Consider the following 22,768-nt stretch of genomic DNA (forward strand, 5'->3'; position numbering starts at 1 on the left):
TCTCATCTTAGGAGATTCTTTCATAAACTTTGCACATACCTGTAAATCCCAACCCAAGCTGGGTCTCCAAGACATCTGTGCTTTCCAGTCTCCTTTCCCAGTGGGATCCTTAACCAAGAGTGGGGCTGTTTGAAGACAACAACTCATGGATCAGTTCTGAAATCAAGGACTGTCCAATGAAGTCTTTTTTTCCATATTTTTTCCTTTCTTTTGCACCTCTTGTCCTGTTGATCTGTTTGAGGTCTTTTTATGTGTTTATCAAACTTATTCTTAAGTTTAAAAAAGAAAAGTTTTTAAAAAAGAAGATTTAACTGCAAATATTTTGAGATCTTCACAATGCAGAAGAAAACCAAGTGTTGCCATAAACCTTCATTTTTAATTCCTTCGGCCAGTTTTTTCTGTGTCCTTCATACCCGGACTTTGGGAAAAAAAATTCAGAAAGTTTTATTTAAAAGTCTCTTTAGTTGTATTTTAAAATATTTTCTGTAAGAGCTGCTAATTTTATTTAAAATACAAAAGTGAAAAAAGCTACAAAAAAAAAAAGTAAAAAAAAAAAAGGAAGAAAAGCTGTAAAAAGATGCAAAAAGATGCCTCCTTTTTACCTATAATTTCTTCATACAGGGCATGTATCGGCCGTCGCATCGTGTACAGTGTCAGTACACTGAAAGCATCAATTGCTTTCTTTATATTGGCTGTAAAAAGTTTGTATTTATTATGTATAAAAAGTTGAATAATAAAAAAGTGGAACTAAACCCAGGGTGCTGTGGAGATTTTGGGGGGGATTGAGGGACAACCTGAAGGATGGGGATAAAAATCGACGTTTTCTTGGGTGGGATTGAGGGAGAACCTGAGGGCTGGGGATAAAACTCGATGTTTTCTGAAGTGAGCTTTTTGTGGTTTGGGTTTTTACCCCGAGATTTGAGTTTTCTGCTGAGGAAAACAATTGTGCACCTGCTTAAAGTGAGCGTTAAACCTGGTTTTAAGGTGGAATCTAAGAGGAACAAAACGGTGCCAGAAACGAAGAGCCAGAACAAAGCTGCTGTTATCAAAATAATTGCTTAATAGCCTTGATGCAATTAGGGTAATTGGGTAAAGAAAGCAGGGAGAGTGATTGATAACAGCCCTTCAGTGTGATTGTCCCTTAATGGCCTTGATTTGCCTAATTGTGCCGGGAGTATTCCCAGTGCATCCCAAGCCTCTACAGCTTTAGGATCACTCTGTGGATTAGGATCCCTTTTGTGGGGGATTTTCCTTCCTTGGAAGCCACCTGTGGTGAGCAGCTCCCTGCTGGGCTGATCCTGATTTCCCAATATTGCTGTGAGCTCCACGTGCTGATTCCCGCCCTGGTTTTGGAGCCAAGACTCTTTTCCCTGACTGAGCCCAGCCAGACATTCCTGCAGGATGGGGTTGGATATTTAATCTTCTACTCTTCACACAAGCTTTCATTTTTTTTCCCCTGAGCTCCTGCAGCCTCTTTCTTTGAGAATTCCCATCGTCTGCTGCTTTCTATGTGCATTCATGATGCTCCTTCACAAATTCTTGTCCTGCCTTGCTGCTTTGACCACTCTGTCCTTTCCTTTCAGCTTCTTGCTCATGGCATCCCTCCTTTTCTTCCTGAATCTCTCAGCTTGGGCTTCTTTTCACCATCCTTAGGAATGATGTTACTCCTCAAATCCACCAGCAGAGCAACTTTTCCTTTCCTCCATTTTTAACAGGCCTCTGCTTTTTCTCCTTCCCCTTCCCCAAAAGCTGTGCTGTCCCAAAACAGATAATTCTGTGATCACAACATTCCTGCCATTAACCTGTTCTCCCTGAAAACCTCTTTTCCCCTGAAGTGTTTTCCCAGCTCCAGCTCCCATTGCTGCTGTTTCCCTGGAAGTTGGACACGGTTTGGGCAGCACAGAGTGACCACTTAGAGGCAAAAAGAGGTGCTGAGGGAAACCAAACGCTCCAAAGGTTCTGTTTTCTGCTTGGGATAGTTAAAGAGGAGGAATCTGGGGAACTTAGGCTGAAATGCTGATCCCTGGAAGTTGGCAGCACGACCTGTTAGAGCTGGAGGTTTCTCTCATGGCTCTGGTTCCCAGATTTTGGCTTTAAATGTAGATATAGAAGGGATATTGAGAAGGAATTCCTGGCTGGGAGGGTGGGGAGGCCCTGGCCCAGGTTACCCAGAGAAGCTGTGGCTGCCCCTGGATCCCTGGAAGTGTCCAAGGCCAGGTTGGAGCAACCTGGGCTAGTGGAAGGTGTCCCTGCCCATGGCAGGGGGTGGGACTGGATGATTTTAAGGTCCCTTCCAAGCCAAAGCAGTCTGGGATTATGTGATTTTTTGAAAGGATAATGGGACTGGGATTGGGCAGAAGGGATGGGGGTAAATATCATAATGTCCCTTTACTGCAAACTGTGATGGGGTTTTTTTGGGGTTCTCTTTCCCATATAGCACAAGGTTCTCTCACTGGTAATAGTAATTAAAAAGGAAAAGCAAACCCCCAACCTCTTCTCTAAATAAAGGATCTTTTGCTCCTTGCAAGCCTGACTGTTCCACAGCTGACACTTTTTCCCTGCCTGCTTTTCCAGCAAGCTCCCTGAAATTAATAACCTGCAAATCTCAGCATGACAGGGGCAGGAGCAGCAGGAAATCCACCTCAGTCAGTCTTTCCTTCCCCTGAGCCTCCCAGGAAGGAGGGGAGATGCTGCTGCTGTGGGAAGAGTTCTGTCTCCCTGTATTTTTCCCATTTGCAGCTCCGTTGCCCCACAAAAGATTGCTGGGAGCGATGGGAGTGAATGTGCTGCTCCCTTCTGTCCTACACCTGGTCAGCTCTCTCCAAGCTCAGGGATATTGAGAGTTCAAGGCACAGGGAGAGGCTGGAGAAAGGGATAAAAGGAGAGAAAACTTAACAGGAGTCAGGGATGCAGCGAAGGAGACAATAAAAATGCAGGCAGGGAAATGCCGACGTGCTTGCTGTGCCAAGTGGTTTCCTACTCCAGGCAGTCCCCAGGGGGATTGAGGATTCCAGATCTGGCAGAAGGATCAGTGCAGCCTCTGCATTGCAGGTCATTCCATCCAAGGGATGAAAGCACTGCAGTGAGAGGGGGGCCGGAACGGAGCAGGCAGGAAAATGCCTGGAATTGTTTTCCAGAGGTGGACACGGGAGTAACACGTGTGTGACATGGGAGGAACATCCCCAGTGTGGAGGGGAGGGGGAGATGGGGCTGCCCACGTGCAAGTGCATCTTCTCAGCTCCTGGCACAGGGGAGTGCTGCCTCTTGGATAATCCCCCAAGGATTGATGAGACCCCCACTGAGCCTTCTCCGGGCTGAAAATTTAGGGAATGGTGGAAGAGAATCCCCAGGACAGGGGGAATCCTCAGGTTGCCCCAGGTGAGGTGTAGGTTGGATACTGGGGAAAAATTCTTCGTGGAAGGGGTGGTCAGACATTGGAAGAAGCTGCCCAGTCCCCATCCTTGGAGGGGTTTAACAACCCTGTGGATGCGGCACTTGGGGACAGGGGTTAGTGGTGGCCTTGGCAGTGCTGGGGGATGGCTTTTCCAACCCAAATGATTCTATGACACACACAGCCTCTGTGTTGAACTGCACCTTAGGCTGAGGTCGCCACAGAGACTCCAAAATGGGATTCCAGGATTGAGGCTTCAGTCTGAACCTCCTTAAGGGTCCCTGGAAAAGCAACACTGAGCCATGGCCTTGTTCCTGTTCCCAGAAACACTTTGGAATAAAACACGTGCTAAATAGAAGAAATAACATGCCAATAGCAACAAACAACAAATGGCAGCTCTGCACGTTGGGAATGGCTCATGGGGGCTTTCAAATCCCAAATCCAGCCCACAGCACCAGGGAATGAGGCACGTGGGGTCTGCCAAGTCCATTGGCAGCCCAATCCCATTCCTCTTCCTTTTCCCGTTCCAGGTTTTCCTGCTGCAGTGAGTTTTCCAGCCCATTGGCCTGTCTGGAGAATGTCAAGCTGTGGTGCTTCCACTGCTTTGTTTAAACCCCCTTTGCTGTCTCCTGGATTTCACAGCCAGTATCCAAAGGGGCCACGGAGCAGGAACGGGGCCCAGTGCTCCATCCAGCTCTGGGGATCAGGCTTTGTCTCCCACAGGACCTGCCCCTTCCCAGGGATTAAATGGGCTTTACAGAAGGCACTTGCATCATTGCACCCAAAATCCTGTCACCGTGCGAATATCCCTGGAGTATTCTCCTGGGTCAGGCTGGGATGGCTGTGAGGAACAGGAGACAGGGATAAGCCTGGCTTTGCGGTGAGGAGCTAGGGATAAGCTTGGCTTTGTAGAGCTTTATTATGGAAGAAGAAGCTGTTCAGCCTCGGGTCTGCAAGCTGAGCTCCACACATGGTTCCACCAGCTACTCCCAGTTTTTCCAAGCAGCTTAATCCATCCTACCCAAAACACACTGGGAATGTGGATTCCTGCAAGTGGAGAAGCTTCCAGATCCTCTCATGAGGGTTTTCTGAGAAGGATTGCGGTGCTGGGGCTGTTCAGGCTGGGATTCCTGAAACACAGCTGAGAATGGCTCAGGGAATATACAATTGTGATCCAGCCTTGGGGATTTTGCTGCTGGAGAAGATTTTTTGTGGCATTCTGGATTTGCAGCATGGCCAGAGGCAAAATGAAGGTGCTGGGAAGGAAGAGGTTGGGCTGAGGGAGGAGCATTTCCCAGCAACTCGAAACTGGCTGTGGTTGTGGCCTTAGTGAGGTGAACATGAACTGGGCCACCTGGAGAGGAGATGGTTCCATTGAAACATTGGATCCAGGAGCTGGGAGCTCATTCCAGGTCCCCACTGCACAAATCCTCCTGTGTCCTGTTGGCAGAGCACTGGCAGCAGAAGGGTGATCTTTTAGGCCAATCTGTGCTGTGCTGAAGTGGTTTCAGGATTTCTGTTTTGCAATTGCCTTCATTCCACTCCCAGATTTCCCCCTTTTTTTTTGGTGGAGTGGTTTAGGGTTAGATTTTTCTCCTTGAATGCAGATTCATTGCTGCGAGCCGTGCTCCAGCTCTGCTGTAATTAGTTTTGTCTACTGTAATTGCCTCTCCTTTTCCCATTGTTTATTGAAAGACGAATGAATTTCCAGGTCTGGCTGCTTTGGGAATGCTGACAGCAGCTTTTTGAAATCCCACAGCACAGCTATTTGTCTTTTTTACTCAGCTGAGTCCTGCAGAGTGGGACGAATTCGGCTTCACCTCCGTGTCCCGGGCAAATTACTGCACTAATTAATTTCCCTGAGACTGAGGCCTCCTTCTTCCTTAGCAGAGGGAAGGGATGGAGGAGTCAAGTGTGGATGGAAAACAGCAACAACCTCAGATTAACTCCTAGAATAAACTTGCTGGAAGAGACGTGAGACTCTGATCGTTTAACATAAGGATTCAAATAAAGGGATGGTCCATTATTAATCTCATGTCCTCCCTCATGAGAACATCTTGGTTTCAGGGAAGTGAGCTCTGATCCACAGTGGGCTTCTGTTCATGCTCCCTGGGTTTTAAAACAGCAGAATTGGCATTTTTTCTTGGGAATGAGATGGCAGAAATTATTGCTGCTCCTTAAAAAGGAGGAAAGGCTGCAAAAGTGACAAAGAGGGGCTGTCACTGAAGGCCACGTGTGATGGTGGGAGATGACAAACCATGGGACAGGACCCTGCAGAGGGAAGCTCCTTTTGGCAGAGCTTTGGAAGAGAGAGGGAAGCAGGGAGTGCTTGGATTTCCCAGGAACTTCAGGGAAAGGATCATGGGGCTGAGGCAGGAAAGAACCCCTGGGAAGTGGCAGGAAGGGAAACCAAAATGTCGTGGTTTTTTCTAATGGAGCAGATTTCCTCAGGGAATGGTGGTTTGGCAAAACTGCCTGGACACCGGGAGAGAGTTCCCCCAAACCCTGCTGGAAGGGGGTGTCTCCCCACAGATCTGAGGCTCCCAAACCCCCGAGTCCCCTCGGAGACTCCTCTTTCAGGGAAGATAATAATTCCCACCAGGATCAAGGAATATCTCAGCTACAGACCTGCAGACTGCCCGAGTGGAGCTGGCAGTCCATGAACAGCATGGAGACAGAGCCAGGAACCCCCTGATGCCTCCTTGGGCTTCCCCACCATTGGAACCCTCTTTTGGGTCCCAGCATCCAGGATTCACAGTATCTACTTCCAGTTTTGCCAAAAAAATTTGTGTGTTTTTTTTTTAAATTTATTTTTCCAGGGAAACAAGTGAGGGGGTTTGGGGCTTTTTTTTTTCTTCCTCCAACCAAATTTAATTCCAAATACGAACCCAAATATTAAATTTAATAAACAGGGATTTTGGAGGGGTTAAGATTCCTGAGCCAAACAGAAACACCACATTTCACAGAATCAGAGAATATCCCACAAGGATCATCGAGTCCAGCCCCTGGCCCTGCACAGGACACCCCAAAATCCCACCCTGTCCCTAAGAGCATTGTCCAAATGCTCCTGGAGTTCTGGTAGCCTTGGTACTGTGCCCACTGCCCTGGGGAGCCTGTTCAGTGCCCCACCACCCTCTGGGGGAAGAACCTTTCCCTGAGATCCAGAGTGCCCACATCCCTGGCTGTGAGGAGAATAATTCCAGGCAGTAAATATTGTTGGAAAGGAAACCCTCAGCACTCCCCATTCCCAGGCTGCCACAAAGTATTGTTGAGGTCAGTGCAAATTATTACCAGGGATGCTGGAGTGGGATTCCTGTGGGATAACGAGGGATCTCGTGTTAATTCAGCTGGCAGAGCTGCTCAGTGCACAGCAGGGAGCTGCTGCTGCTTTGGAAAGCACCTGACCGAGCTAATCCGAGGGTGAGGAGACAATTTATTGATTTGAAGTCCTGGCCAGACGTAGATGGAGATAATTCTGGGATGCGAGGGGTGTTATTGCCACAGAAAAAACAGGCTTGGTAAAGACTTTTCTTTATTAGCCTCTGCAAAGCAATTGCAGCTTGAAGGTTTCATTTGAGGTGAAAAGCAGAGCTTTGTGGATGGTGGCTATGGGATATTTCTGCTGAAACTGCAGACACCATTCGCGCTGCTCAGGCTGCCCTGAGCTCCCCCTGCCAAAGCTATTTTTAAAAGATAAGGGACAAAAAAAAAGGTGTTAAGTTTGCAGCTCTGCTTTTGCAGTCTAGTCAGGTGTCTTCTCGCTCTTCATGGGTCTCTTGCAAGCTGAAGACTCTGCTTAATGTGCTAGAAAATAACCTTGTGCTGGGACCAGCAGCCGGTTTATCCCTGCTGTGCTCCTGCTGTGTCTTGGGGGTGGAGAAGTGCTGGGAGCAGGGGAAAGCAGGGATCTGGTTATCCCAGGCTGCTCAGGGACCAACAGCAAAGTGGGTTTGCTTCCCCTTGCCCAAACAGGCAGGTGGCCCGGCTGAAATTTTGGGAGCTCAGCTCTGGGATCGAGGGTTTGGGCGTTGAGAGCTGAGCCCAGCGTTGCAGCTCAGCAGGTCCCTCACCAGTTCTTGCCTCCAGTGCTCTTAAGCTCTTCTGGAGGTGTCACCCACAGCTCCAGGAGAAGTGCAGCATCTCAGAAATATGGCAAACGCTGCTGATTTTCTGTCCCTTTCCAGCCTTGTGTGTTCTCCCTCCCCACCTGGAATCTTCCACCATTGGTCCTGCTTTCATCTGCCCTGTCGCAGCCAGGCTGGGATGGGCACTGCTCCTCTCATCCCCCTGAGGAGGGAAAATCCTCCATCCTCCAAATCCCACAGAAACCCAACAATCTCCATCACTCTGCAGCATGACAGATGTCTTATCCTCTGGCAGGTGGCCATGTGCTGCCCCAGTGACAGGGACAGCACTGAGCGTGGGGGTTCCACATTTACGGGGACCAAACTGGTGGCTGAATTGTTTGAGTGTGGCCAACTTAGTGTCACCAGCCTCAGTGTGTGGTGTTTGGTGTTACCAGCCTCAGTGTGTGGTGTCTGGTGTCACCAGCCTCAGTGTGTGCTGTTTGATGGCCTCGTTACACCCTGGCTGTGGTTTTATCTGGAGCTTTGTCACTGTGCCACGGGAGTGTGAAAATAAGGATGTTCCAGGTGTGAGAGCAGCATGGTCCTGATGCACAGCCCTGCCCTGGGAGCTGCTGGAGGAGCTGCTGGCCGAGCTGGGCTCCCCATGGAGGCTGCAGCAGGTGAGGGAGGGGATGACTGGAACACCTACAGCACCAGCACGGTGTGATCTGAGGTTCCCTCACTGCCACCAAGGAGGGTGGAGGAACTCTCTGGATCCTGCGCTCCTCAGAGAAGCAGCTCTGCAGAGCTGTGTCAGCTGCTCTGCCCTAAAAAGAGGGAGACAAAGAGGCAGGTTAAAGCACTCCAAACCTGCTGTTTGTGCTCCCGATGCCGGCGGGAGCAGTGGGATTCAGGGAACAGCGGGAGCGGTTGGCACAGACACCCCGGGGCCGCCTGCCAGGGCTGTGCCCACCGGTGCCACATGCTGGGCCCTGCTCTGGGCAGGGCTCGTGACCATGCTCATGACATCCCAGCCAGCGTGGGATGCCAGAGGTTGTCCTGGATTTTCCTGTTGGAGCTGGTGTTTCCCAGTGCCAGAAGCACGGCTGGGGGAAGGAATCTGAAAGGGGTGTTTATAACCCTGCGCTGCTTCCCTTCCTCTTCCTGATCCCTTCACAGCTTTGGGTGGAGAACAGCAGAGACAGGGGGCTGTGTGACACCATGTGGCTGCTGGGGGTTGGGAATAACGGGAGTATGACTCCCGTTTGGGAATAGCATGGGATGAGCTGGTTGTTCCCAGGTGCATATGGTGTGGGGAACGAGACAAGGCTCCAGAGTCCTCTCCTCCATGAGCCACTGCAGCTCTGGCTGTGCCCTTCCCTCCCTGTGCCCTTCCCTCCCTGTCCCCTTTCCACAGGAAAACAGGTGACTGTTCCATTGTAGGGATGGCCACATGCCCAGGGAGGTCTGCAGAACACTCTGAGGCAGGGCAGAGCCCTGTGTGCCCACCAGAGATGTGTCCAACACCCAGAGATCCCACTACGATGTCTGGGCCTCTGGATCCCTAGGGAACGTTTGCTGGCTGGAGGAAAAGCTCCTCTGCAGGGATGGGGCAGCCACAGCTTCTCTGGGCAACCTGTACCAGGGCCTCCCCACCCTTACAGCCAGAAATTCCTTCCTAATATCCCATTTATCCCTGCCCTCTGGCAGTGGGAAGCCATTCCCCCTGTCCTGTCCCATCCTCCTGTGCCATGGGAGCAGTTCCACCATGAACTGCCATTCCAGGGAGCGTGTGGAAGAGCAGGGAGTGGCTTTTGCCCCCAGCCTTATCCCAGTGCACCCATAAATCATCACAAAATGTGGTGTGGGGGCCAGAGCAGCCTCCTCCTGCCCTCTGGTTTTTTTCCTTAAAAGCTGATTAAGAATCACTTGCTTAAGCTGCTGAGTTTCAGGTGACACCACCAGGGCAAAGTGCTCGCCTGGAAATGCCCATTAAGGTTTCAATTTCCATCCCTCTCCCAGAGCCACAGGGACAGGGTGTGAGCTGCTGGAATGACCTCTGTGAGCAGCCACTCGGTTCACTAAATAGTAAGGAGCCTGACAATTCCCAGCTAAATGGCACAGCCAGCGCCCTTATTTCATTTCCTGTTTTTAAAGGAAGTATAAATTATTTACTAATGTGCTTAAAGGCCTTTAAGTGAATCCAGGCAGCGAAGCAAAATCTTGTTTACTGGGCAGATGCCCAAAGGGAAGTGTTGGAGTGATGGACCCGTTCATTGAGCAGCCACTGAACCGCTGCCAACAATTTATCAGATGGAATGGAGGTAACTGGGATTACAATGGAGTTTGGCTGGGGCTTCAGTGAGTGCTGCAATCCCTGGATTAAATGCAGAGAATATCCAGTGCAGAGTTTCTACTTTGCCCAAGGATGTTGATTTTCAAACTTTAACCGTGTTCTCCTAGGGGGGAATTCTCCTCCTGGAGATTCACACTCACCTTTCCACCTTGCACTGGAGCACAGCTATTCCTCCTTAGCACACAGCTGTTGCTGCCCCAGTTTCAATCCTGCTCCTGGGAAGGAGGTGGGATTTGGGCAGCTGAAAGCCTTCTGTGCCTGGAAAGGCACCTTCCCCTGCTGCTGGAAGGTTTGCAGGACTCAGTCCCCCATGTTCTTGCCAAGTCAAGAAACAGTAAATCCTCCTGAGTGTGAAATGTTTACAAAGGGCCTGTAAACGTGGCCCTGACTCCTGCTCCTCCAGGCCACGTTCCCACTCCATCTCCCAGCACTTCCTTGGGCTACTCCATGTGGGAAGGAACTCACTGGACAGGGCTTGGCCTCCACGATTTCTCAGGAAGTTTTCCAGAGCTGCCAGAGAGTGGTGAGTAACTCAGCAGGTTTGTACAACAGCAGCTGCTCCAGCTGCGGCAATAAACTGTAATATTGGGGCTCTTGCAGTAAAAATCCTGCCTGAGTCAGACTTTACAAATGCTTTACAACTGGAGCTTGCAATCCATCACTCCTCTGCTTGGACTACCTACTGTTCATTTAATGCAAACTATCTCTTCTTGTCCATCTCTGCCCCGGGTTTCATTTTCCACAGCTACTCCCTGGGAAAGCTCATTAGCTCTGCAGTGCCTCTGATAGAATTGCTGCTTGTAGGGAAGGGGGTTTGGGTGGTTTTCTTCTCTAAGGCCACCAGCTCCTGCACAGAAAGGTTGTGGAACATGGACTTAACTTGGAGGTTTGACCTTGGTCTTGTTTCCTGGTGTGCCAGCAGGAGCTTTGGGTGAGGGTTCAGCTCTTGGGCATGTGGGACAGGCAGCCTGTCCCTTTGAGCATGGTGGTGACCCAGTTTTGGGAGCCCTCAGAGGCCATGCGGAGACATCAGCATCCTACAGGCACAAGGTTGGGTCTCGTGCCCTGTCCTGTCCCCCGGATCTCATCCTGGCTGAGCAGAACTGATGGAAACAAGCATTTTGGATTGTTTGTGCTCAGATTACTCTTCTTCAGGGGAACGATGCATTTTTATTCCTCCTTTATGTGGTTTGGTTATCCCTGCAGTAGTGACCATTGGATTTATTGGTGCTGGAGGCAGTTCTCTCCTTCCAGAGACCACTTGGGTCTCCCACAGCTCCTCTTTGCCATTCCTCAGGCCTGCAGGTGTTGGGATCTGGTGAGCCCCACACTGGTCCTCAGCCCACAGGTCCAGGAGCCTCTGCCCCAACCCCAGGGGATTGTAGGAGCCCATCCTGTGGGGATCAGCTGGTCCCAAGCCCTGTTAGAGACCATCTCTCAGCCTCAGGCCTTAGATTTATATCCAGACAGATCCCCTGGAGCAGCCAACCTTTCCTTTGGCGCCAGCTCCATCTCCTGCTCCACACAGGTCCCAGGAAAAAAGCTCCCCTGCTGGGCACAGTGGGAATGAGGAGACCCTGTGCTTCCCCCTGTACCCATTTGTCCAGGTGCATTTTTGATGCCCCCAAGGCCGTTCCCTGATCTTTCCTGTGCAGATCCAGCCAGTCCTTGGTGCCTGCAGAACCTCCCTTATTTTTCCCTGTGAAAGCAGCAGCAGCAAAGGCAGTTGGAGACTTCCCTGGGCAGGACAGTTGCTCCCCATGCCCACAAAAAGCACTGGGCATCTCAAAACCCAGCTGGGAAAGCTGCTGGCTGTCCTGGCCCCGTCAGTGTGAAAGGCTGCCAGCCCCTCCTGCCTGCTCTGAACAGGAGCCAGGTTCCTGGGGAGAAAACCCTGGGATTCAGGCTTAATTGAGCCTGTGCAATGGCCTTCAGGGCCATAAACCATGTCGCTGTCTGGGCTGTGAATGGAGCTGGGGGGAGGCAGGACAGCTCCCAATTCCCAGACCTGCTCCAAGCTGGCATCCCCCACAGCGAGGAAACCTGTCACTAACCCCCTGGCACCTGCAAGGGGCCCTCTTTGGGGGCACAGGGGGTTCCCTGCTGCTGCCAAGGGCCATGGCCAGGGGAACATCCCTCCTGTGCATCCCTACTTTTGCGCCTGGCTGTGGCTGTGAACTCCAAGGGGAGATCTAAGATGCCAGAGTGGGGGATGCAGTGGAGGTTTTAATGCCAGCTGGGGGCAGGTGGGATGTCAGGGGTGCCCATTCCATGTCCTCCAGGCAGAGGGTCGTGACTGGAGCTGGAGCTGGTGGCTGCATCCTTACAGCAGCCTATGGAGACAAATCCCAAGTCCTGGGCAGTGGAGTGAGGTTATGCAGCAGAGCTGGGATCACTGACACATTCCTGACTGGAATCAGGGTTCTCCCAGAGAATCAGGGAGCCATGAGGCCCATCAGGGGCAATGCTCTGGGGACCCCAGAGGTTTCTTCCATCCCTCTGGGCAAAGGGACAAAGAGAGCTCCTGTCCCTGTGGCCAGGCGGCCTCTGCCCTCCCAAGCTGGCTCCACACAACCCTGGGAGATGTGGGACAGCGGGGCTGCAGTTCCTGAGGGTGACTCAGCCCTTCTCCTGCCCTGTCCTGGACACCTGAGAGTCACTCATGCCTGCCGGGGATGATCCCAGGCCTGCTGCACATCCAGGCCTCGCTGGGGCTGGGAAGCCACTGGGAGCAGCTGGAGAAGATTTGAGCTCTCTGAGGAGAGGGCTGCAGGCACATCACAGCTTTCCTGGGATGCTGCCAGCCTCGATTCTGGCAGGGGTGGAATCACAGAGTCACGGAATGGTTTGGGTTGGAACGGACCTTTGAGGGCCGTCTAATCCACCCCCCTGCCATGAGCAGGGACACCTCCAACCAGCCCAGAATTTATCCCCGTTTGGCTGCAAACAGTACCTGGGAGCATCCCTGCGTATCCCTGGGAGCCTCCCTGGCTGCCTGGGGCAGGGGATGGATGTAGGAAGGAGGAATCCCACCTTGCTATTTGTGGAAGGGACTGAAACGTTCCCAGCTAGGAAGGTCAGGGCTTGGATCCCTCTGGCTTTACTGGGCCTTGTCTGGGGGGAGAGGGGACATTCCCCTGGTGCTGAAGACCACAAAGGCCCTGCTTTGTCCCAGGGGCCTGAGCCTGGCCCTGCTCCTCCATGCTGACCCTCAAATGCTGACACAACACATAGTTTGTCCTTACTAGGGCACGGGCAAGGCGACACACGACAGGGCCAGGCTTGTCCCTCATGTTGTGCCTTTCCCTGTCTTCCTGTGATCCAGAAATACATTGGTTGAGCTCCTCCTGGGTAAACTCAGCCTAAAAAATAAAAGAGATGATGCTGTTTGCTCTGAAAGTGGTGTGGTCCCCACTTGGAGAGCAGCAGAGTGCGGTTTGTGCACATTGGGAGGGGCTCTAAAAATTATTTGAGAGCCTGGTTAATAGGATCTTGGGCTAAAATCCCTGCACAGAGACATCCCCAGCTGCTGGACATTTCTCCCAAATCCGTTGTTTTGGTGTTCCCCTGGGGTGAGGAGTCAGATGTCCCCTCAACGTGGCACAGTGCTGGGACAGTGGGATCCCCAGGTGGATCACTGGACACCTTTGTGGGCTTTTAAGTGCCATGTTCCCGCCTGGCCCCATCCCCTTTCCCTGCCACAATTTGCTGCCCTCTCCTTGGTGCTCACAGGCTGGAGCAGGAAAATGAGCAGGACTTTAAATAACCCCCTCCAAAATATGTCTGTGTTTGTGTTGGATCCTTTCTGGGAGCTGGTTGACAGCCGGGCTCCAGAAACAGCAGGATGGGCCAGAGAGGGGGGAGGAAGGGGCAGGGGTGAGGATGGAGAGAGGGAAGCTCCTCTAAGCCTCTTTGCTGCCAGGGAAAATAGGATAGTGCAGCATGCTGGAAGGGGGAAAAGGAAAGCTTTCCTCAGATTTCTCCTGCTCATCTTGGGAATATGCTGGGAAAAGGCCACATGTGCACTCACACACTGTGTCCAGTGGAGAAGTGTTGTTTGTTGGTGCTCTGCTCCATCCCCAGGGATTAGGGATGGTTGAGGGACATCTCTGGCCTGTTTGCTTTAGGATCTTCCCATAAGCCCTTTTCCTGCTGTAAATCCTGGGCATCTGCAGCTCTGCCACAACTCCTGCAGCCCAACAGCCCTTCCAGAGGGTGAAGCTCCGTGTGTCCCTCTGAGGGGTCGGATCTGGGAGCAGGGAGGGGACAGAGATCAGGGTGTCACACCCAGGCCAATCCGTGGCAGACACAGGCCTGGATCAAGTGTTGATGGTGGTTCCTACAGCACTAGAAAGGGACCAGCTCCTCCTCTGCCACCTGGACATGAGCTGGCTTTGTGTCACTGTGTCCAGGGGTGTGGGTGGAGGAGAGTTCCAGAAGCTCATGGAATGCCCAGGCTGAGTCCTGGGTTATCACTGCCCCTCAAATCCACCCATGGTCCACCTGGCTCCAGCTTGGCCACAGCTTTAGTCCCTGAAGGCTGGTAAGAGATGGATGGAGCTGTAATTCCTAATTTTGGCCAAGAGAAAGTGTCTGTTGAGACATGGACTCCATGGATAGTGCCTGGGGGAGCAGGGAGATGGAAGGAGTGCGTCAGTGTGTTCCGGCAGCCCAGGAGAGAGGGAAGAGAGTGCGAGCAGAGGACAGCAGGCACAGCCGGAGCAGGGACAAGGGACAGGGGTCCTGTGGTGTCCCTTCTCCCTGGAGAGGGTGGGAGATGTTCTGTGTGGGACAGCCATGCTTAGGCAGGACAGGAAGAGCAGAGGGAGCTGGTTAAGGGACGGGCAGGCTGTTTGGACACATTGGAAGTGAGAGAAAGGTGTTTGGTGAGGGGACACAGGTCCTCCCTGTCTTTGCAAAGTGGGCCGTGGGCTGCTCTGCCATCCCTGAAGTCCTGGACAAATGAATCCCTGGGGAAGAGATGAGAGAGAGAGAGAGAGGAGAAACACGAAGCTTTTCCCGCTCTGGAAGCTGTCTCCACTGACATCTAGTGGCAAACTAAGCTTTTTCCTGGAAAAGAGAAGAGCAGGATCCTCTGGCTGATGCCCCCACTGCTCCCCACGGGCAGTGCTGGCGGGACGTGTGTGTTGTACTGGTCATACTGGTATTCCCTCCGTGTTTATAGCCTCCAGCTGTGCCAGGGGAGGCTCAGGTTGGACATGAGGAGGAATTTCTTCATGGAAAGTGTTGCTAAACACTGGAAGAGGCTGCCCAGGGAGGTTTGGAGTCCTCACCCCTGGAGGTGCCCAAGGAAGGCCTGGCCGTGGCACTCAGTGCTCTGGGCTGGGGGACAAGGTGGGGATCGGGCACAGGGTGGATCCATGGGCTGGGAGGACTTTTCCAGCCTCTGTGATTCTGGGATTCTGTTTGCCTGGGTACACATCTTTCCAAGAGGAGCCTTCCAGAAAGCCAAGCAGCTCATTTCAACATATTTTGGCCCTTATTCTCTGGCTTAACCCCTTATATTTCTGGCTCCCTCCTTGTAGCTTTGCAAGGGCAGGGCTTCCTTTGCTGCCTCTTCCCAAACACATTTAACCACTGGTGTTGTGGGCATTTTCATGGAATCATTCATGTTGGAAAAGACTGTTAAGATCAAGTCCAACTGTGAACTGTAACATCCGTGATAAAATGCAGTTTAAATCCCTACTTCCTACCATGTATCAACTCCAGTCATTATTATTACTTATGTAATCCCTCCAAACCAATTAAAAAAAAATCTGTTGGGACAGGACAAGGGGGAAAGGCTCTAAACTAAAAGAAGATGGGGTTACATGGGATATTGAGAAGGAATTCTTGGCTGGGAGGGTGGTGAGGCCCTGGCCCAGGTTGCCCAGAGAAGCTGTGGCTGCCCCATCCCTGGAAGTGTCCAAGGCTAGGTTGGAGCAACCTGGGCTAGTGGAAGGTGTCCCTGCCCATGGTAGGGGTGGGACTGGATGAGCTTTAATGTCCCTCCCAACCCAAAGCATCCTGTGATTCCTGGGTAACAGCACAGCATCCTCTGACAGCAACAATCGGGCAGAGTGGGTATAAACCCGGGGTGATAATATATGATGTTATATGATGTTATGTGATGTATGATCATATATTATATATTATATTATATTATATTATATTATATTAATGATATTATATTATATTCACTGCTGACTCTCGTGTCCGTTCACACCGGGTTTAGACCCCGTTTAATCCCGGTTTAGCGCGCCCAGCCGACCCTGGCAGGGCGGGTGCACCTCCCCAACATGGCGGCGCAGCAAAGACTACAATTCCCATCGCCCCCCGCTCTTCCCCACGTGACCGCAGCCGGCCAATGGTGCGCGGCGGAGGGCGGATATAGCTCGAGGGGGCGGGATCCGTCCCCCCTTTCGGCCGGGCCCGGCTCAAGATGGCGGTGCAGATCTCAAAGAAGCGCAAGGTGAGTGCGGCCGCCGCGCCTGCCCCGACCCTTCGCGGGCACTGCCGCAGCGCCGGGGGAGGCCCACGGGGCCGGCGGGGCGGGGACACGGCGGCGGGTTCGGCAGGATGGCGGCGGATGCGCGGGGATGGCGGCGGATGCGCCGCGGCGGCCCCGGCGGGAACATGGCGGCGGGGTGTGAGGGGGCGCTTCCACACGGCCCGGGATGGGGCCGGGACACCACGGACCTGCTTGTTTTCCCCTTTTCAGTGGGGAGAGTTTGGGGTTGGTGGTTCTGTGGGTCGGGGGGGCCTGTCCTGGGGAGGGAAGGAGCGAGCTTTGGGCTGTCAGAAGGGTCCCTTTGGGGCTGGGAAAGGGATGTAGTCCCGCTAATTCCTTAATCTGTGGACGAATTAAAGCACTGCCACGGGGCAGCAGTGAGCTGCGGTCCCAACGTGGACGGTGGCTGTGGAGGGGGTTGATGCTCCCACCCTGCCAGGCTCCGGTGGGTGCCCTAAGCCAGGGCTAAATGGGCTCTAAGCCCCATGTAAACGGCCACGAGAATCAGCAGCGAATGGAATATAACAGATCACTGATAGTTCACCCCGGGGTTATACCCACCCTGCCTGTCAGAGGATCCTGTGCTGTTCTCCAGGAATCCCAGGATGGTTTGGTTTGGGAGGGACCTTAAAGATCATCCCATTCCACCCCTGCCATGGGCAGGGACACCTCCGACCAGCCACCTACTAGGAGTGCATTATCCCTGGGAACTTCAGGAATAAGTTCTCTCCGTGGGGAGAGAGACTGCCAGGCAGCAGGATGGTCCTGGGGGTGCAAAGAGCTTGACTTTGTCTGTTTGTGTCTCAGTTTGTCGCTGACGGGATCTTCAAAGCCGAGCTCAACGAGTTCCTGACTCGGGAACTGGCTGAGGATGGATACTCTGGCGTGGAAGTCCGGGTCACTCCCACCAGGACTGAGATTATCATCCTTGCCACCAGGTAACTGAGCTGCTGCTGCCGCCTCACAGGGGCTGAAACTTGAAGTGGGAAATGTTGCTACAGGAAAAAGATCCTGAAGTGATGTTTAGTGACCCAGCAGTGTAGCTCGCTCACTGAACTGAGATGGTCTGGAACTCTTAAAGCTGGTTCCAGACTCACCTGGGGACACTTCTCTCAGTTGTGCCGTTGTTTTTTCCCAGGACTCAGAATGTCCTGGGGGAGAAGGGGCGCCGGATCCGGGAGCTGACGGCGGTGGTGCAGAAGAGGTTTGGATTCCCCGAGGGAAGCGTTGAGGTAAAACTGTCTGGGTTGGAGCAGCAGGAAGGGGGTGCTGCAGTTGGATTTGTAAGGACAGGATGATGTTTAACTCAGAAAACTTGGGGCATGTGGACCTGGCCCCACAAAACACTCCAGCACTGAAGTACAAAATGCTTTGCTGCTTGTGGTGTTTTTAATGCTGTCACTTCAGCTGCTTTTCTCTGCTTTCCCAGCAAGGAGGATGCAGATAAAACTTTGTAAATGCACCTGTAAATATTTTGTAGAGAGTGTTGTCCCAGTATTGAGGTGAGAAGGCTAAACCCCTAGTGTATTTCTTCATTGCTGATGCCCTTATCAAATTATAATGCTTCTGTCCTTACAAAGGAACTGTGCAGAAGGATCTTTGAAAAATAGAAAGTAATTTCTCTTAATGTTTGAGATGATTCCCTGCTTATTTTAGAGGGGTTGGACTAGTTGCCCTTTAAAGGTCCTGTGCAACCCAAACTATGCTGTGATTTCATTCCATAAAATCTGCTGCTCTAAAACAAATTAGAGAGGGAGGGAGGGGGGGGAACGTGTGTTCTGGGGTGGTGCTCACATGTATTCCTGCTTGACCAGTGTTGCTGGATCACATTATACAGGGGAGGTTGCTGATTGTCTCCGGCAAATGCTTAAACAGAGAATTTGTTATTCCTCACAGATCACGTTGGGAATAATGAGTTGGAATGTCTGCTGGTTCTGGACTGTCAGACCAGATCTCTTTGAGATCTTGGATTTGATACATCTCTCTTTCCCAGCTTTCCAGAATCAAAGGGCTTTGGTTTTAATCCTTAGCAGACTTCCTGGGTGATGTGTTAAACAAAGGAAATCCAGTGATCCCTTCTGTTTTGGGGCTGTTTGGAGCAGCAGCTCTTTAACACTGCACCATGGATGTTGGAATAATCCTCTGGCTTCCCATGGAGTGTCTCAGCCCTGCCAGGAGTAAGAGACAGACAGCAAGGGATTCTGGGAGTGGAGTGTCCCAGGGTGAGACTTGTGCCTGGAAATGTGGCAGGACTGACTGCCCTGGGGTGGAGGATGGGGCAGGGAGTAGAATGAAGCTCCTGTGTTAATGTAGAAGTGTCCCAGGCCAGGTTGGACAGGGCTTGGAGCAACCTGGGCTAGTGGAAGGTGTCCCTGCCCGTGGCAGGGGGTGGAGTGAAAGGGTCTTTAAGGTGCCTCCCAAGCCAAGCCATGCTGTGGTTCTGTGATGTGGTGCCTCAAACGCAGCCTGCCCTGAGCTCTCTGTCCCCACAGCTCTATGCAGAGAAGGTGGCCACCAGAGGCCTGTGTGCCATCGCCCAGGCAGAGTCCCTGCGCTACAAGCTCCTGGGAGGTCTGGCCGTGCGACGGTGAGTGCAGCAGCTTACACGCTTACTTCTTGTAGCAATTACCTCTTTCTGGCATAAAAGTTGCAGGCTTGGAGTAGATGAGATTGCAGGTTGTCTGCCTGCCTTAAAGCTTGCATTTATCCCTTTGTGGAAGAGCGAGGTGGGGGCTCAGGTGACAGTGGCCCTGCTCTCAGCTCCCTTCGGTGATGAGCCGATGACGAGTCAGATGCAGGTGGCTCTGCCTGAGGTACCTCTGTGGGGTCATGTTCTGTGACACTGCATGAGGGCCTTCAGCAGGAGCCTCCTGCCACCAGTGGATGATCTGGAGGCATTTGTCTGAGAAGGGACGGGGTGGATTGTCCACCCTCAGCTATGGAGCCGTTTCTGTGTCACTGTCCCCACAGCCTTCCAAGTCACAACAGTTTACTCAGGCTGGGCTTCACAGTACTAAAATGGTGTGGAGATTTTTGCTGCTTTGCCCAGCACTGACAGAGCTTTGGCTGCAGAGCTGTGCCTTCAGAAGGCTTTTTACAAGCAGAAGTTGAAGTGGGATGGGCAGTGCTTGGAATTGTGGTCCCAGATCCCTGTGGATGTGGGCAGTGGGCTCACGGCGTGGCTGTTCCCTGTCCCTGCAGAGCCTGCTATGGAGTCCTGCGCTTCATCATGGAGAGCGGGGCCAAGGGCTGTGAGGTGGTGGTGTCTGGGAAGCTCCGAGGGCAGAGGGCCAAGTCCATGAAGTTTGTGGATGGCCTGATGATCCACAGTGGAGACCCCGTGAACTACTACGTGGACACAGCCGTGCGTCACGTCCTCCTCCGGCAGGGTGAGTACCACTGCCAGCTCCATGGCCTTCCTTCCCAAACTGCTTTTGGGAATGGGCAATGAAGGGGCCTTCAGCAGGCAGTGGAATTTCAGGTGGTCATCCCAGGTGGTCATCCACTTCTCTGGTGGAGGGATTTGAATGTTTCCAGCTGAGAATGTGGCCGTAGATTTTCCAGATACTCTCACTTGAGCCCTGGGGCCTCTGAGGTAGGTAAGAAATCAACTTATGAATTAAACACTTTTAAGACTGGGATTAAGAGCTGTTGGCAGTTTGCATCCTGGCTTTCCTGGTTCTTCGGGATGGGCAGAGAGAAAGTGGATGCTACAAAAAGGGCAAATGGCAGCCAGTTCTCCCCCATAGCTGTGGCCTGGCAAGTCTTCCCAGCTAAACCTGCCTCCTCTTGCTCTTCCCCCTGGTAAAACACAAATGACTTGTGCATCTTAACTGGCTCTGGGGTATTTAATTGCAGAATTCCTGGTGTAGGGATAGAGCTCAGCCAGGGCTGTTCCCCACCTTCCCTTCGGTGATGATACGATGACGAGTCAGAAGGGATGACCTTGTGTCACTGCAGCCCTGTCAGTGCCACGTTCTGTGGGGCTGTGCTGAGGCTGCCTTGGCCAGGGTGTCCTGCTCATTGGATGATTTAGAGGCATTTGTCTGAGAAGGGATGGAAAAAACCCAGTGGAATTGCCTGGGAAAACGAGCTGAGTTATCCCGGGAAGAGCGCAGAGTTTAGAACCAGGGTGAGGATGAGCTGGGGGTACAACTGCAGTTCCAAGTTGAAAGGCAAGGGGTTGGATAACTTTGGATCTTGCCTGTGTTTAAATTCCTCATAGTACTGCTGATGTAAATTCCCAGTAATAAGATTTTTAAGCTATAGCATGTCTGTGTTAGTGTTGGCAGGAGATACTTTGTGACCTTGGTGCTCCTCTGTGTCAATGTGTTGTCCTGTCCCTCTCTGCAGGAGTACTGGGAATCAAAGTAAAGATTATGTTGCCTTGGGACCCAAGTGGAAAGATTGGCCCCAAAAAGCCTCTGCCAGACCACGTCAGCATCGTGGAACCCAAAGAGGAGATCCTGCCCACCACCCCCATCTCAGAGCAGAAAGGGGGCAAACCAGAGCAGCCAGCCATGCCTCAGCCTGTGCCCACTGCCTGAGGGTAAGTGCCTGCAGGCTGGGGGAGGGAGAATCCATGTGGGAAAGGTGCCCTGCCACCAGAAACTGCTGTCAGGCAGCTGGGATTCTGGGAAGACAGGCTGGGTTGGGTTTGAGCAGTGCCCTGGCTGAAGAGGATGTGGTTTAAGGCATCTGGCAGAGCAGCTTCAGGGGAGATGATGAATCTCGAAGGGAATATCCCTGTCCAAGTGTCCTGTTCCGTATTGTCCAGCATGGATTTGGGAATCTTGGGTCTCAGCTGGAGTGACTTGGGACATACATGGTTGAGAAGGGTTTGGTGTCTTGGATGTGTTATACCCCTCAAATAGCCCCCTTTCCCTGGGATCCAGTTTGGGATTGTCTTGGGAGCCATCAAGCATCCGTAGGCTGGTTTTGTAAGGAAATAATCCCAGTTTGAAATCCTGTTTAAGGAATACGACTGGCAAGATCTCCCTCAGTGGGAAAAGTGGGATCACTGGCCAAAGTGCAGGAAGGGAGAAATTCCATTTAATTTGGAAACTTGGAGCCTGTTTGTTTGTTCCATGTTTGAGGTAGGACAGTAGTTATGGAAAAGTTTGGCACCAGCTCACTCTGTTTTGTTCTTTGTTGTAGGGTTTGTCCCATGTGGAACCAGAAGCTTGGCTGTCCTGAAAACATCTCTTAATAAAATCACAAAAGACAGTGTTTGTGAAGGTGCTTTTTCTTTTTGTGCAAGATATGCTCCAGGAAAAACTTGCTCCCGCTTTTGGTGTGGAAGGAATTGTGTTGCATTTCTTCCAGCTTGTTCCTTATGGGATGAACTTCACCAGCTCCTGATCCAAAGTGGGGATGAGATGCTGGAGCAGCAATTGGTGTTTAGAGGGTCGTAAGTCATAAACATTCCATGAACTGGAATACTGGCTGCTCTTCCCTTCCATCCCAGTGCCTTATCCAAGGTTTCCAGAAGGGGGAGCTTTTTTAGGAATATCCAAGGGAATTGCTGTAGTTTGTACCTTTCTGGCTAAGTTGAACTATTATTCTGCTTAATGCTTTTATCACCTCTGTGTGTCCATGGCCCCTGTCACAGGAAAGATGTTTGGGATGTGACTTCCCAGTTATAGGATCATCTCTATTCCTTACAGGAACAGATGCAGCTCCTTTTAGGGTCAGGTAATTTGAGATGGGAATATCTGGTGGAAGTCTGGGGCAGGAATGGGAAGGGACCCATCACAAGAGGTGATGTACGTGCAGGATCAAGGTGCTGTTTAGATTTTGAGGAATTCAGAGCCTGGTTGTTGCATTAACAAAACTTGTACCACAAACTTTGTTGCTTTCACAGCCAGATTTCCATTTTCAGGAGGTTTCTCTACAGGAACTTAGGAACTGGAATTCTGCTGGTGTCAGGAACTGGGCTGTGTGGCAGAAACAAGATGTGCCTTCTCAGGGTGTGAGTGAGTCTCATCTCAGGTTTTTTTTTGCACACCTCTCAGTAGAAAGCTTGAAATATTTAGTAGTAAATAATACCAACATTAATTATTGATTATTTTTTTTTAAAACTTGAATTTGGAAAAAAATCTGGAAATATTAAAGGTGACAGATGAGCTTTGTCACTTTGGAGGAGCAGGAAATGTGTGAAAGCTGGAAGAGCGCTGAAGCAATAAAGAGTGACACAGCTTTGCATGTTGTCTCTAAATTCTTAAACACCCCAATCTGCTGGAAATTATCCCATAATGGACAAGGTGATGTTTGCCCTAGGAGAGAAACCCCTGAGGACTTAAAGCTGCTTGGAAGGTGAGCTGGGGGTCAAATGAGCTCAGGGAAGCTTTTAATTTCTTTTTAATATTGCTTTTCAGGGTGGATGTTGGATACTTATGGTTTCAGGAGCAAAAAAAATTCCCAGTGCAGTACAAAGCTGACCT

The 22,768-nt window shown here is 51.6% G+C and overlaps 1 protein-coding gene, 1 long non-coding RNA gene and 2 other non-coding genes across 4 annotated transcripts; all 4 read left to right on the forward strand.

Moving 5' to 3' along the window:
* The first annotated feature begins 7,551 nt into the window (after nt 1-7,551).
* Nucleotides 7,552-22,529, forward strand: LOC116782462. Its single transcript, XR_004355241.1, has 3 exons — nt 7,552-7,563; nt 8,306-8,311; nt 21,704-22,529. It is a non-coding gene; the product is annotated as an uncharacterized LOC116782462 (long non-coding RNA).
* Nucleotides 16,155-21,554, forward strand: RPS3 (ribosomal protein S3). The gene is made up of 7 exons (XM_032679198.1): nt 16,155-16,286; nt 17,133-17,263; nt 17,464-17,557; nt 18,818-18,912; nt 19,527-19,714; nt 20,679-20,874; nt 21,483-21,554. Exons 1-6 carry the CDS (start codon nt 16,257-16,259, stop codon nt 20,870-20,872), a joined length of 732 nt encoding a protein of 243 aa, XP_032535089.1. The 5' UTR covers nt 16,155-16,256; the 3' UTR covers nt 20,873-20,874; nt 21,483-21,554.
* On the forward strand, nt 19,090-19,236 carry LOC116783531. The gene has a single exon (XR_004355729.1). It is a non-coding gene; the product is annotated as a small nucleolar RNA SNORD15 (small nucleolar RNA).
* On the forward strand, nt 20,233-20,380 carry LOC116783530. Its single transcript, XR_004355728.1, has one exon. It is a non-coding gene; the product is annotated as a small nucleolar RNA SNORD15 (small nucleolar RNA).
* Nucleotides 22,530-22,768: the final 239 nt, after the last annotated feature.

Source organism: Chiroxiphia lanceolata, chromosome 2 (assembly GCF_009829145.1).
Source record: "Chiroxiphia lanceolata isolate bChiLan1 chromosome 2, bChiLan1.pri, whole genome shotgun sequence".
Taxonomy (NCBI): Eukaryota; Metazoa; Chordata; class Aves; order Passeriformes; family Pipridae; genus Chiroxiphia; species Chiroxiphia lanceolata.